This window comes from Mastomys coucha, unplaced genomic scaffold (assembly GCF_008632895.1).
Source record: "Mastomys coucha isolate ucsf_1 unplaced genomic scaffold, UCSF_Mcou_1 pScaffold8, whole genome shotgun sequence".
In the NCBI taxonomy this organism is placed as follows: Eukaryota; Metazoa; Chordata; class Mammalia; order Rodentia; family Muridae; genus Mastomys; species Mastomys coucha.
The window spans coordinates 18,956,977-18,969,017 of NW_022196914.1; the positions used below are offsets into that span (position 1 = coordinate 18,956,977).

General features: G+C 33.7%; 1 protein-coding gene across 21 annotated transcripts in view; it reads left to right on the forward strand.

Moving 5' to 3' along the window:
* Nucleotides 1-12,041, forward strand: part of Cdh18 (cadherin 18) — a 904,392-nt gene that overhangs the window by 697,909 nt on the left and 194,442 nt on the right. For all 21 annotated transcript variants that reach the window (XM_031359900.1, XM_031359898.1, XM_031359903.1 and 18 more), the window contains one exon: nucleotides 8,522-8,641. In XM_031359900.1, the coding sequence (XP_031215760.1) occupies nucleotides 8,522-8,641 (120 nt within the window). The remainder of the gene's footprint in view (nucleotides 1-8,521; nucleotides 8,642-12,041) is intronic.

The following is a 12,041-nucleotide window of genomic DNA, read 5'->3' on the forward strand; positions in this document are numbered from 1 at the left end:
TTGACAGTCTCTTCTCATGTATGATTTTGTATGTTGTTGGCACTTGCTTTCCCCAAGTCTTCAGTTGCAACTTTAAGTTATTGATTAGATATATTTCAGTTTAATGCAAACACTTAATGTTTTAAACTCCTCTGATGACTGTTTTTATTGTTTCTCATACAGTTTAGTGTGTTGTGTTTTCATTTTCATTTAGTTCTAGAATTTTTTAAATCTCCTTCTTGATTTCACCCTGAGTCAACTATCTTTAGTAGTTTCTTGTTTAGTGTTTTGGATTTTGTTTACATTTCTCTTTGTTGTTTCTGTTACATTTTCTGTTGCTTCTATTACAATTAATTTAATTTAATTGCTATAGTTCATTGTGAAAAGTTGAAGTGCAGGGTGTGTTTTAAATTTTCCTATAATTGTTATATGCTGTTTTATGGCCTAATATGTGTTCAATATTGGAAAAGTTCCATGGACTGCTGAAATGATTTTTTTTTTAAAAGAAATAAATCCTATGTTCTCTTCCAATCTTTTACTCTGTGGGACTTTTTGTTGTTGTTGTTCAGAGGCAATGCAATGTATGTATTAATATCTATAATATTAATTTTATTCTGTTTTTCTGGTCTTTTTTATAAGTGAATTAAAATATTTATTTCTCCTCTATGACCAGTTGGGTATGTTTATTTTTCTCTTGTGATTGAAGTAATCATTCTTGAATTTTTTTATAGAGTTGGCTCTGTTCCCATACATCACTTTGTTTTAATCATAGAAAGTTTTCATTTTTATTCAAATTCACTAATTTTTTTCTAGGCAGAAATATATGAGTTAACAACTGTAGTCTCTTGTAACATAGAGAAAACCTTTACCTTCTCTCTGGCTTTAAGATTTTTCTGTGAACTTAGTAAATACAGTGTTTTTCTAGTATTCCTTCCTTTATAGATTATTCAACTATTCTCCCTTGCAGAATTATTCTGTTTTAATGTTCAACTTTAGTAAGACATGGGGATTTTCCATTTTCCTTCTTTTCTTTCTTTCTTTCTTTTTTTCTTTCTTTCTTTCTTTGTTTCTTCTTTCTTTTTGTTTTTGTAAAAAATTTCTTGTCTACTTCATGTTCTATCAGTCTTTTGTTTCTAGATAAGCATCTCTTTTTTCCAGGTATGTAAAATGTGTTATATGATTTTATTGGAGATATTTTTGTGTGCCTTTGCTATGGTTTTATCTTATTTCTATAATTCATGTTATATCTTCTTTTTTTTTTTTGTAAATGACAATTCTTGTCTAGGTTCCACTCAATTTATATTGACTTTTTTTGATCTAACTCCAGTAACTATCATTCCATTCCTTGTTCAGTTTTCAGCATATCTGTTCTGTGGGTGAGGCTTTCCACTGAGTTCAAAATTGATTTATTGAAGTTTTCATTTACAGCATTATTCCAATTTAGGTTTTCTTTAAAATATACTAAAACCCTAATTTTATGTGTTCAATTATTTTTTCTTATTTTGATGTTTTCTTTTGATTTTGTCTTTTATCATTTATTCACCATTGTTATAATCATGATTTTGAATTGTCTTTAAGTTTGTCTACATTATTTTCAATACTGGCTATTACTATGAGATTTGTATTTTTGGAGCTGACATGTTATTTTGATTTTATCAATGGCTTCTGATTTACATGCAGAGTTTGATGGTTGCAGTTGTATGTGTGCATGTGTTCAAATCAGGATTCTTCTTTCATATAAAACTATATTATCATGCAAGATTGATTAGAGAATAATTTAGACTTTCATTACTTGGACCTAAATTGGAAATTGAAATTAGAAACAAGCAAAATTATTAGCAATTAATCAAATATTGATCATTTATAGGCCATTGTAAGGAGGACTATTCTTTGTTTCCAAAATCAAACTGATAATTATTGTTGAAACTCCCCTGAGTCTGATTCTCAGATGGATCTGGTTCATAGATTAGCTCCAGTAGATAATAAAAGATAATGAATCAGTGCTTTGTTCTAATTACTAACCATTATGATTCTGTATTTTATATGTACCTATTTTTGACCATTATTCTTTATATATTTCATCTCTAATTTAACCTTAAACAAAATAATTCATTATCCTGTAAAAGAACAGCAATATAGTGTACATTACAGATGTTTAAAGAAATAATTCTGAAGGTGAAAACTTGGGTGAATTATGGTTGCTCCCAATGAAGGAAGCAAATTTTCAGAGTAAGCCTGAGAACAGCACTAACATATAAGTTTAAAAATAAACATTGAAAAGGTAGTTTGACAATATGTTGATTTATCAAGGCAGAAGTAAGCAGTTCCCTGCTAAGGCCTATGAGCTTCAGAGAGCTGAGTTATTGACCAGGTTACATTACAAAGTCTGTGTTCCTTCTAGCAGAGGAGCCAAAGGGACTATCAAAATACAGTTACTTAGCATCATAAGGATAATAAGGGTATTCAGGATATTGCTGCATCCAGGGTTCAACAACGGACAATAACACTGAAAACTCTTCTCTCATAGTGGGCTGGAGAGCAACTAATTCACTTTTATCACATTTACTTTATCATTACTTTCTCACTAAATAGGCAATGAATTATTTTTGACTCTTGAGTTATTTATTCTGCCTTTATGAATTTAAGAAAAACATTCTCTAAGTAATTTCTAAACCATTCAAATTTTCTAAAAATGGCACTATTTGATGGACAACTTTATGTATTACTGTCAACTTCAAATATGTGAGGGAATATGCTTTCTCTATATAATAAAGTATCTTTTTATAAAGTTAATTATGTTTATTCATATACTGATAAGGTCATAAAATGTTTGTCATATCCTAATACATAGAACAATTTAATAATTTAAATGTAGAAACCATAAGATTTATATGTTAGTCTTCATATTACAGTAGGTTTTTTAGAGAATAATTTTAGAATTAATTAATAAAAATGGTATTAGTACAATACCACTTTTATATTGCCTGTGTTCTATGAGTACACAGTTAGCAGAGTGTACACATTCATAGATGAATTTTAGGGAGCGAGATACTAATATTTTCTGTATGAATCAATGTTCAATAAAATTATATTCATTACCAGTTAGAACAATATAATAAACAGAATGGGAATAAACTATGTAAAACATATAATGGAAAGTAATATAATATGAGACAAGTGAAAATAATCTCTGCACAGTGAATGTGGATGTCGAGGCTGTACTATAATATGACCAAAGAGATGCGACCTGGAAAAGGAAAATTAGGAAAAAAAATGATTGAGAAGGAAATATAACCATTGAAAAATACCACCACTGTTGTGTTTCGTAAGAAAGAAAGAAAGAGCCAGGATATGTTTTGTAGAGGTGCAGTATGGTGAAGTGAAAGTTGGTGCCTCTAAGGACCAATGCAGAGGCATCCCTTCCCCCTGAGCAACCATATGAGGGATATAGTATGGAACAGAGTTTATTCAGGGCATGGGGAGGGGAGCTGAGGGAGTTCAGAAACACACACACACACACAAACAGAGACAGAAACAGAGAGACAGAGGCAGAAACAGAGAGACAAAGACAGAGAGACAGAGACAGAGAGACAGAGGGAGTTAGAGTTCAAGCACAGAGACAGGCCAGGAACATGTGGGGAGGGTGGAGTGAGAAGGTTAAGAAAGGATAAGAGTAAGAGGGTAGGAGAATAAGAGAGTGAGGAGAGGCTAAGAAGCCCCCCCTTTTGATAAATAATCCAAAACTATTTCATGAATATATATTATTAAGCATGACCAAATTCTTGTTCAACTTCCATGCCTTTAAAGAACATTTGAGCATTCATTTCTAAGTGCAGCCACCTTCCATCATAATCCCTCTCTAATGTTCCTCATTTTGTTTTTAAAACTGAATCTAAGAATTCAGTTGGTGTTCTTCCATCCTAATGGAATTGGGCAGGTAAATGCAGGAATAAATGTTATTTGCTTTTGTATACTATTTGAGTCTGAGATGTCATTGTTCAGCGATTCATGGACACTAAAATTTCTAATCAAGAAATCTAAAACTGAATGAGGAAGACTCAAGTAATCTACATAATCTTGAAAAATATTTCCTTCATCAGAATGGTAGAAGTAGACTGAATTTATTCATTCTTTTCTTCAATTTTTATTATTTTTATTGGTTATTTAATTTGCTTACATTTCAAATGTTATACCCCTTCTGAGTTTCCCCTTCACAACCCCCCATCCCCAACCACATTTCCCCTGCTTCTATAAGGGTGCTGCCCCATCCACTCACAACAACCTCAGTGCCCTAGCATTCCCCTACACTGGGTCATCAAGCCTTCACAGGACCAAGAGGTTCCCCTCTGATTGATGCCAAATAAGGCAATTCTCTGCAACACATGCAGCTAGAGCCATGGGTCCCTCCATTTGTACTCTTTGGTCAAAAGACTAAACCACTGACTAAGCAGCCCCTTTTATACTGAGTCAGGCATACCTGGCTATCGCCAGGTAACTGTGAGGTGGAATCTAGAAGGAATGCTAACAAGCCCTGCTCCAAAGACAATTCATGAAGAAAGGGAAGAGAGAGCAATGGAGAGAGGAACTTTCAGAGTATGTGTGGGGACAATCTCTTGCTTTATCATTTTCCCTTTTCAGTTGCTTATGACTGCCAAAAGACACCAGTGACAGGAGTTACATTATGGGGAAGAGAGTCAAGGACTAACAAAATAACTTATCTTTCAGCATATGAAAATGTTACTTATAGAATCAGTGAGAATCATAAACATATGATTAACTTCATTACTTCTACTTTAGTAACTTCCTGTCAGAAGAAGAAAATAATATACATTGTACAAAGGTACAGAGAAAGTTAATCGTGCCCCTGCTTTATCATATAATGCCATCTACCTCTATTTTAAAAACTTGCTTTTATTATTTTTACGTGTGTACTTGTATTTGTCTGTGTGTAGCTTGTGTATGTGATTACAAATATTCTTAGAGTCAAGGCTAGAAATATCAGATACCTTTGGATCTGGAGTAATAGGAGGCTGTGTGTTGCCTGACATTGGTACTAGGAATTGAAACCAGGCTCTCATGTAGGACAAGAAGTACTGAGCCATATATTCAGCACATACTTTATCTTGATATCCAACTCCAGAGATTCATTTGTAAAATTATATGTGTGGTGTTTCACCTTGTCTAAAGAGCAGGATAATATACTTGCCTTTATTCAGACAGATGCATCTGAAATGTGATTAATTTTCATTAAGGTACGTATAAGAGAAAAATATCAGGGAAAAATGGAACAGTTTAAAGATAGGCAGGAAATTATGACTATGTAGGACCATTGATCATTAGAGGTTTTTCAGAATAAAAGTATCTGAATGGTATAGCTTTTTAAAATCTCAACATCATATCTTTGTAAATATCATTAGATATAACCTTCACTATATATTGACTGAATGATTAAATTAAGTGGTTTCCAGGAATGGCTTTTTCACATCCCATTAACATAATATATATCATGTTATTGTGTACATTTTCACTTAAAGAAGAGAATATAAAACTTATTTGTCTAATGAGGAATATTACATAAGATAGTTCAATAAGCATGTAAATTAAAACAACAACAACAAAAACAGTGGCCATTAATTATTTAAGTTTATAGGTTGAATAAAATGTGTGTGTGTATGTGTGTATGTGTGTGTGTGTGTATGCATGCATGAATGTGTGTGTGTGCATACAGTCATGTGTACTTCTGTGTGTGTGTGTGTGTGTGTGTGTGTGTGTGTGTGCTGTGTTTAGCATGAATGTGGAGATGGAGCATCATACAGAAGAAAGAGGACAATTTACAGGACTTGATTTTCTTTCCACCATGTGGGATTAGAGAATATATTTCAGGTCATTAAGCTCTGCAGTAAGCAAGATGTCCATCTGCCAGATCCAAAAATAGTGACTTTTTTTCCACTGGTAGTTACTCACCACAGATGTTTCATAAGTGTTATCTTAAACATATTTTTTAAAAAAGTTATAACTGTTAAATGAATAAAGTATGGCCCTACTAAACAATGACTAAAAGTCACTGCCATTAGTCTGTTGCTGAAATTCTAGTGTTCCTGTTTATCACCAAATTTACTCAGAGTCTTAATGGTTCCTGCTTTCTCCAAAAGCCTTAGCAAGTCTTCTAAAATGTAAGCCTTAAGAGCTTCCTTCCGAGAAGTGCTTTCAGCCTTCAGAAATCTGCTTATTTTCATCCAAAGTTTTTACTCTCAGCGTTGATTCATTTGGATTTTAACAGAGTTGTGAACTCTGACATGTCATGGGTAGCAGTTGGCAATTTCAGAGAGTATTTACTTAGTATTAAAATGCCTTATTAAATATCTCAAATTGGTCTTTAGGGACTTTCAGAAAAGTACACTCAATCGCTTCTCATTGATATGCAACTTGATAAAACGTGTGCTATTTAAAAAGCACCAGAACAAAGAGAAGCCAAGTGCAGGGAGTGACACAGCTGATTCCCCAGAGGAAAAAGGACTTAAGTTTTATTGTAAAGAAAGTATTTTGAAGGCTTTTTTTCATGTATTTAAATCTGTTCAGATTTGTATAAAACATCAGCTGAGAGGAGCTAATCCCTAGACTGTGAACAGCAAGACTGTGCCAGAGGAAAGACTGAGAATAAAACCCTGCATGAGAAATGGCTTATGTACTTCAGAGTACAGTGTCTGCAGAGCTGCTGTTTTCAATAGAAGTGCTCTGCAAACAGAACATGTGTCCATACACTTGGGCAGGATTTCTTTAAGGAAAAGTAAGTGTGACAGGGAATGTGATGTAGGTATTAGTCAAAGCAAAATAATTCTCAGAGAATATTAGATTCCCTATTCAATATTCTGACAGATTAGTTCAATTGTAGACTTTATTCTACATATTTTCCTTTGGGAATTTGGAAATTCTCTCCTCTTTACCGTGGACACAATGGTACAAACTTTGAGTGAAGGGATTGCTGGGTACACTGTGAGAGGATATTTATTGACAGCAAGAAATGCTGAGGGAAGCATTTCACTTACTTATGCTCCCACCACCACTCATGTGCTGCCTGGCATGTGCGTACAATTAATACAGTAATAATTTTTTTAAAAACTTGATTTTTTTTCATATAAACTTTTAGAGGAAAACAGTGTTGTTCAATAAAATGGCAAGTATAACTTACCCATTCATTTCTTTTAAAAGGTCAAGAAATGGACCACTAATAATATTTGAGTGTCCAAAACTATTAATCTGAACAAAATTCAATCAACACATGATATATTCATTTTTATTTTATCTCACTCAGCAATGTAGTTGATATCAAATGTCATAGAGAATTATTTATTCTTTTCTTCTTGGTTTTTAAGTTTAGAGTTTTGATGAAATTCAACTGTCAATAATGAGGATAAGATCATTTATTCACCAGAAACTGCAACACCCTGCATTCAGTGATTTACTATTCTGTAAATAGGTGACTTTCTTAACAGAACTATTTTGTATCACAGAAGCAGGAACTAGACATAGGAGACGAATGTTTTCAGGGCTGTGTTATCTCAAAGAATAGTCTAGTTTGGCCATAATACATCAATTAACTATTTTTATTTGAGTTCATATGTTCTTGATAGCATGGGGAGAAGATAAACCACATGTTTGTTACACATAAGAAGTAATTTTCAGGAGGCTGGACGAGCGCCTCAGTTGCCAAGAGCATTCTAGATTAACTGAGGTTAGTTTTCAATACCTATGTTGGGTTGATCAACAGTTACCAAATCTAGACACTATTGTGGATGTCAAGAAGTGCATGCTGACAGGAGCCTGATATAGCTGTCTCCTGAGAGGCTCTGCCAGTGTCCGACTAACAGAGAAGTAGAGGGTCACAGCCATCCATTGGACTGAGAACAGGGTCCCCAATGAAGGAGCTAGAGAAAGGACCCAAGGAGCTGAAGGGTTTCAGTCCCTTAGGATGAACAACAATATGAACTAACTAGTACCCTCAGAGCTCCCAGGGACCAAACCATCAACCAAAGAGTACACATAGTGGGACTAATGGCTCCAGTAGCATATGTAGCAGAGGATGGCCTTGTTGGACATCAATGAGAGGAAAGGCCCTTGATCCTGTGAAGGTTCTATGCCCCAGTGTAGGGTAATGCCAGGGCCAGGAAGTGGGAGATAGTGGGTTAGTGAGCAGAGGGAGGGAGGATGGGATAGGAGTTTTTTGGAAGGAAAACCAGGAAAGGGGATAACATTTGAAATGTAAATAAAGAAAATGTCTAAGAAAAAGAAAAAGGAAAAAAAAAACTGCCCGTAATGCCAGATCCCAAGTATTCAGTGCCATCATCTGGCTTTGTGGGCACCACCACGTATACATGCATATAAGTAGAAATTAAGATTAAAATGAATATTATAAGGAGAATTGCATTTTATAGGACATAATTTAGCACCGCACTGAAATTGTATCAAACCTCTTTTATTATGTTCAAATGAGTTCTGTACTAAATAACATCACACACTAAAATTTGTTTTCCTGAATGCACAGGTACCTCTGTTCTACAGGTGACAGCTACAGATGCAGATGACCCCACCTATGGAAACAGTGCTCGAGTTGTTTACAGTATCCTGCAAGGACAACCTTATTTCTCTGTAGATCCTAAAACAGGTTAGTGCATTTGTGTACATTGGTGTGCAAGCAATTCTGTCAATAAAACAAAATGATTCTCTTTTCTGTTTACTTTTTCTCATAATTAAATACCATTAAAATTATAGTTGTTTTTCTAAAGCCGTTTAAATATAAAGATGACTGTTTATTTCTATTATGCATACCAATTAAAATTTACCATTGAATATTACTATAACATTTAAAACATACTCTTAATAAAAGTCATATTGAATATTATATTAATAGAATAACATTTCCAAACATGTTTTGTTTTATATGTTACTTTTAATTTTCTATCAAAGGTGGGAAACTTTATTAGATCTTCTAATACCTTTTAAGAATTTGGTTGTTAAATATATGCTGTGTTATTCATGAATACATAAAAGTATGCATGTATATGTGTATGCAAACTAAATATAATTATATGATACACATTACCATGAGCTACTTCTATGTCTTTTCCTTGGATTTACTTTTCCAAATTAGAAATTCTTTTAGCCACCTAATGTTGTTTAATTAAAGAAACTAAGATAATTACCAACATTCTTGTCTTTTTTTTTAACTCAGATAAATGTTTGAATTCTCTACCTTTCCTTCATTCTGGTAAATACTGACATTATTTCATCCCACCATTTGAACAAACAGTACTCCATAGCCTTTCGTTCTATCATTTACTACATAAGACAAGCAGCACATGTCCTGGCTAAGTGATAAAACAAGTGAACTAAGTACCTATTTCCAACTTAAGTAAATGTTTAATATTTAACATATGACTCTTGGGGTTCCATATTTAAAGAATTTCAAAATACATTGTGAAAGAAAGGAGATATGAGAGGTTCTAGGAGACCCCTGGGTTCATAATGATCAACTTAGATATGCTCTTTCATCATTAACATGGAATCTTCAAGTATGTACTATAAACTCAGTTAATACAGATCCTTTATACATGCACTCTCAGTTAACATAGAACCTTCATGGATGTACTCTGTCACAGTTAATATGGGATTGTCATGGATGCAGTCTGACTCAGTTTTCATGAAACCTTCATGGAACATTAAGAGTCCAGTAGCTATGACCAAGGAAGATATGCCTGTTCATAATGTCTCCTTTAAAACATTACATTACATAGCCAATAAGAAATCAATTCATATATTTATTTATCATATTTATAATTAAATTTATAATAACATAATTTCCCCTTTTTCTCCAACCTGTTAACCCCAGGTACCTTGTACCAACCCTTCCAGTGCTTCTTCCTCAATTGCCAACAAATTGATAAATTATATATTCATTATTATTGTTATAGACACATGCATGTTTATATATATGTATGCACAAACATCTAAATACAATTAGCTAAATTCTTGAAGTTTCTCTCTCCCTTCTGTCTGTCTGTCTGTCTCTCTCTCTATTTCTGTGTCTGTTTTCTCTCTCTCTCTCTTTCTCTGTCTCTGCTTTCTCTCTCTCTCTCTCTCTTTCTGTGTGTGTGTGTGATATGTGTGTGTGATATGTGTGTCTATGTATGTTTCATCTCTGACAACTCTGTATTGGTTAACTAGCTAAGAGGACTCACTCATGATACAGAGCAAGGGGCTCATTCTTGTGTGGGCCTAACTCTCCCTCTCCCATCAGTCATTATTTGCCTCTAGTTTTTTTGGTTGGTTGGTTGATTGAGTAATTGCTTGGTTGGTTGGTTTTGTCTGAGAGTGGGAATACATAAAATTTTCCTGTTCCACATTAGCATGTTTCTTAGAGTATGCAGCTATTTCTTAGTGTATGTTTCACAACAGGCTTCCTGATATTCAGTCTCTAACAGTTGTTTGCCCTCTTTAAGCAATCTTCCTTGTGGCATAGAAAAAAGAGCCATAATAGTAGATGTATCCATTAGGGCTGGGCTCCCCCAAAATCTAGTGATCTATGAATTGTGTCCTCTTATCGCTGCTGTGGCTCTATCTGTTTGCTGTAGAGAGAAGTCTTTTGAAATGGCTGGAGGGAAGATGCCCTATTCTATGCCTATAAGAATAAGATTGAGAATATAATAGGAAGTTACTCTGGTCTAACAAATTGGTGGGAGCAGATTACTTTCTAAAGTCCACAACATTTCTAGCCCTGGGAAGTTCAGTATGTTTCTAGCACCAGGCATGTTTTCCCTACTGTTGGCTGAGCTCCAATCCAATTAGACCGATATTAGTTACCATCAAGGGGTTGTCACTTATTTTAACCTTATAGATATCTTGCCATCCTGGTCATTGCTGTAGTTCATAATTTTTGCATTTGGATTGGACAGCTTTGAAAGTTTCCATAGTAATTTTTGGTACCTTGGAAAATACACTGCAGGAAGGAGGTATTCATGTCAAATATAGCTGTAATCATCAGAGTTCTGTCTTGTGATTATGCAATGTCTTCAACAATAAAGGCTTACCTTAAATCCCCAAGAGAAACCCAAGTTGGGTGTTAAGAGTTTATATTTTTAGACAGGTACTTAGACTACCGTGCCCAACCATTCAACAGAAGGTTTCTTGTGCCTGGTAATAGAAATTTTGTTTGCAAAAGGGATTCTTCTTTAGCTTTAAGGTTTAATTCATGTTTGTTTCTAATAATCATATATAATAAAGCATATACCACTAAAGTGAGTGAGGACTTAAGCACACTTTCAGCACCTAGTGCAACTACGTTATGAAGATTTTATTATCTTGTGTATATGAAGATTTGACTAGGCAATCAGCCTTCCTTTCCATAAGGTGTTCCAACATTCGAATCCACTGCCAGGAGCAGACTTGAAATATTCTGTATTTATAACTTTCCCAAACAAAATTATGTACAGCCTACATTCAAAGATACAGGTATATGTGAAAAATCAATGCACATGAAAATATGTATCCACACATTTTGAGAAAATTAATTATAGTATAGAGTGAAATAATTGAATGATAAAATTAAAAGATGAACATTATAAATAAACACCATTAATATATAAGTTGTGTGAAATTCAAATTATTGTAGTTCAAGATATTACTAAATAATTAGGGAAAAATTCTCATCAACATGGTTTTAAAATGTTGCAAGTAAAACCATACATGCCGTGTATGGTTATCTACATTATTGTTCAACTGAAAATCTGTTGAAAAGTTGAAGTACCTCACTATTTGATATAAGTGTTCCTCATTTTCTTGTTTCTTTTAAATCATGTACTTGTTAAATACAAGAAAAATAAATTTCTACTTTAAAGGCACAAGTCTCTAAGTGGAGATAATAATCATATAAAATGTAGCAATGCTATATTTTATATTGTGCACACACACACATCTCTGTGTACATATATATCTGTACTCAAATAAATCTTCTGGCCATTAATGTTCAGTATGTGAAATGTTTACTTATAAGAAAATATCCTATTTAC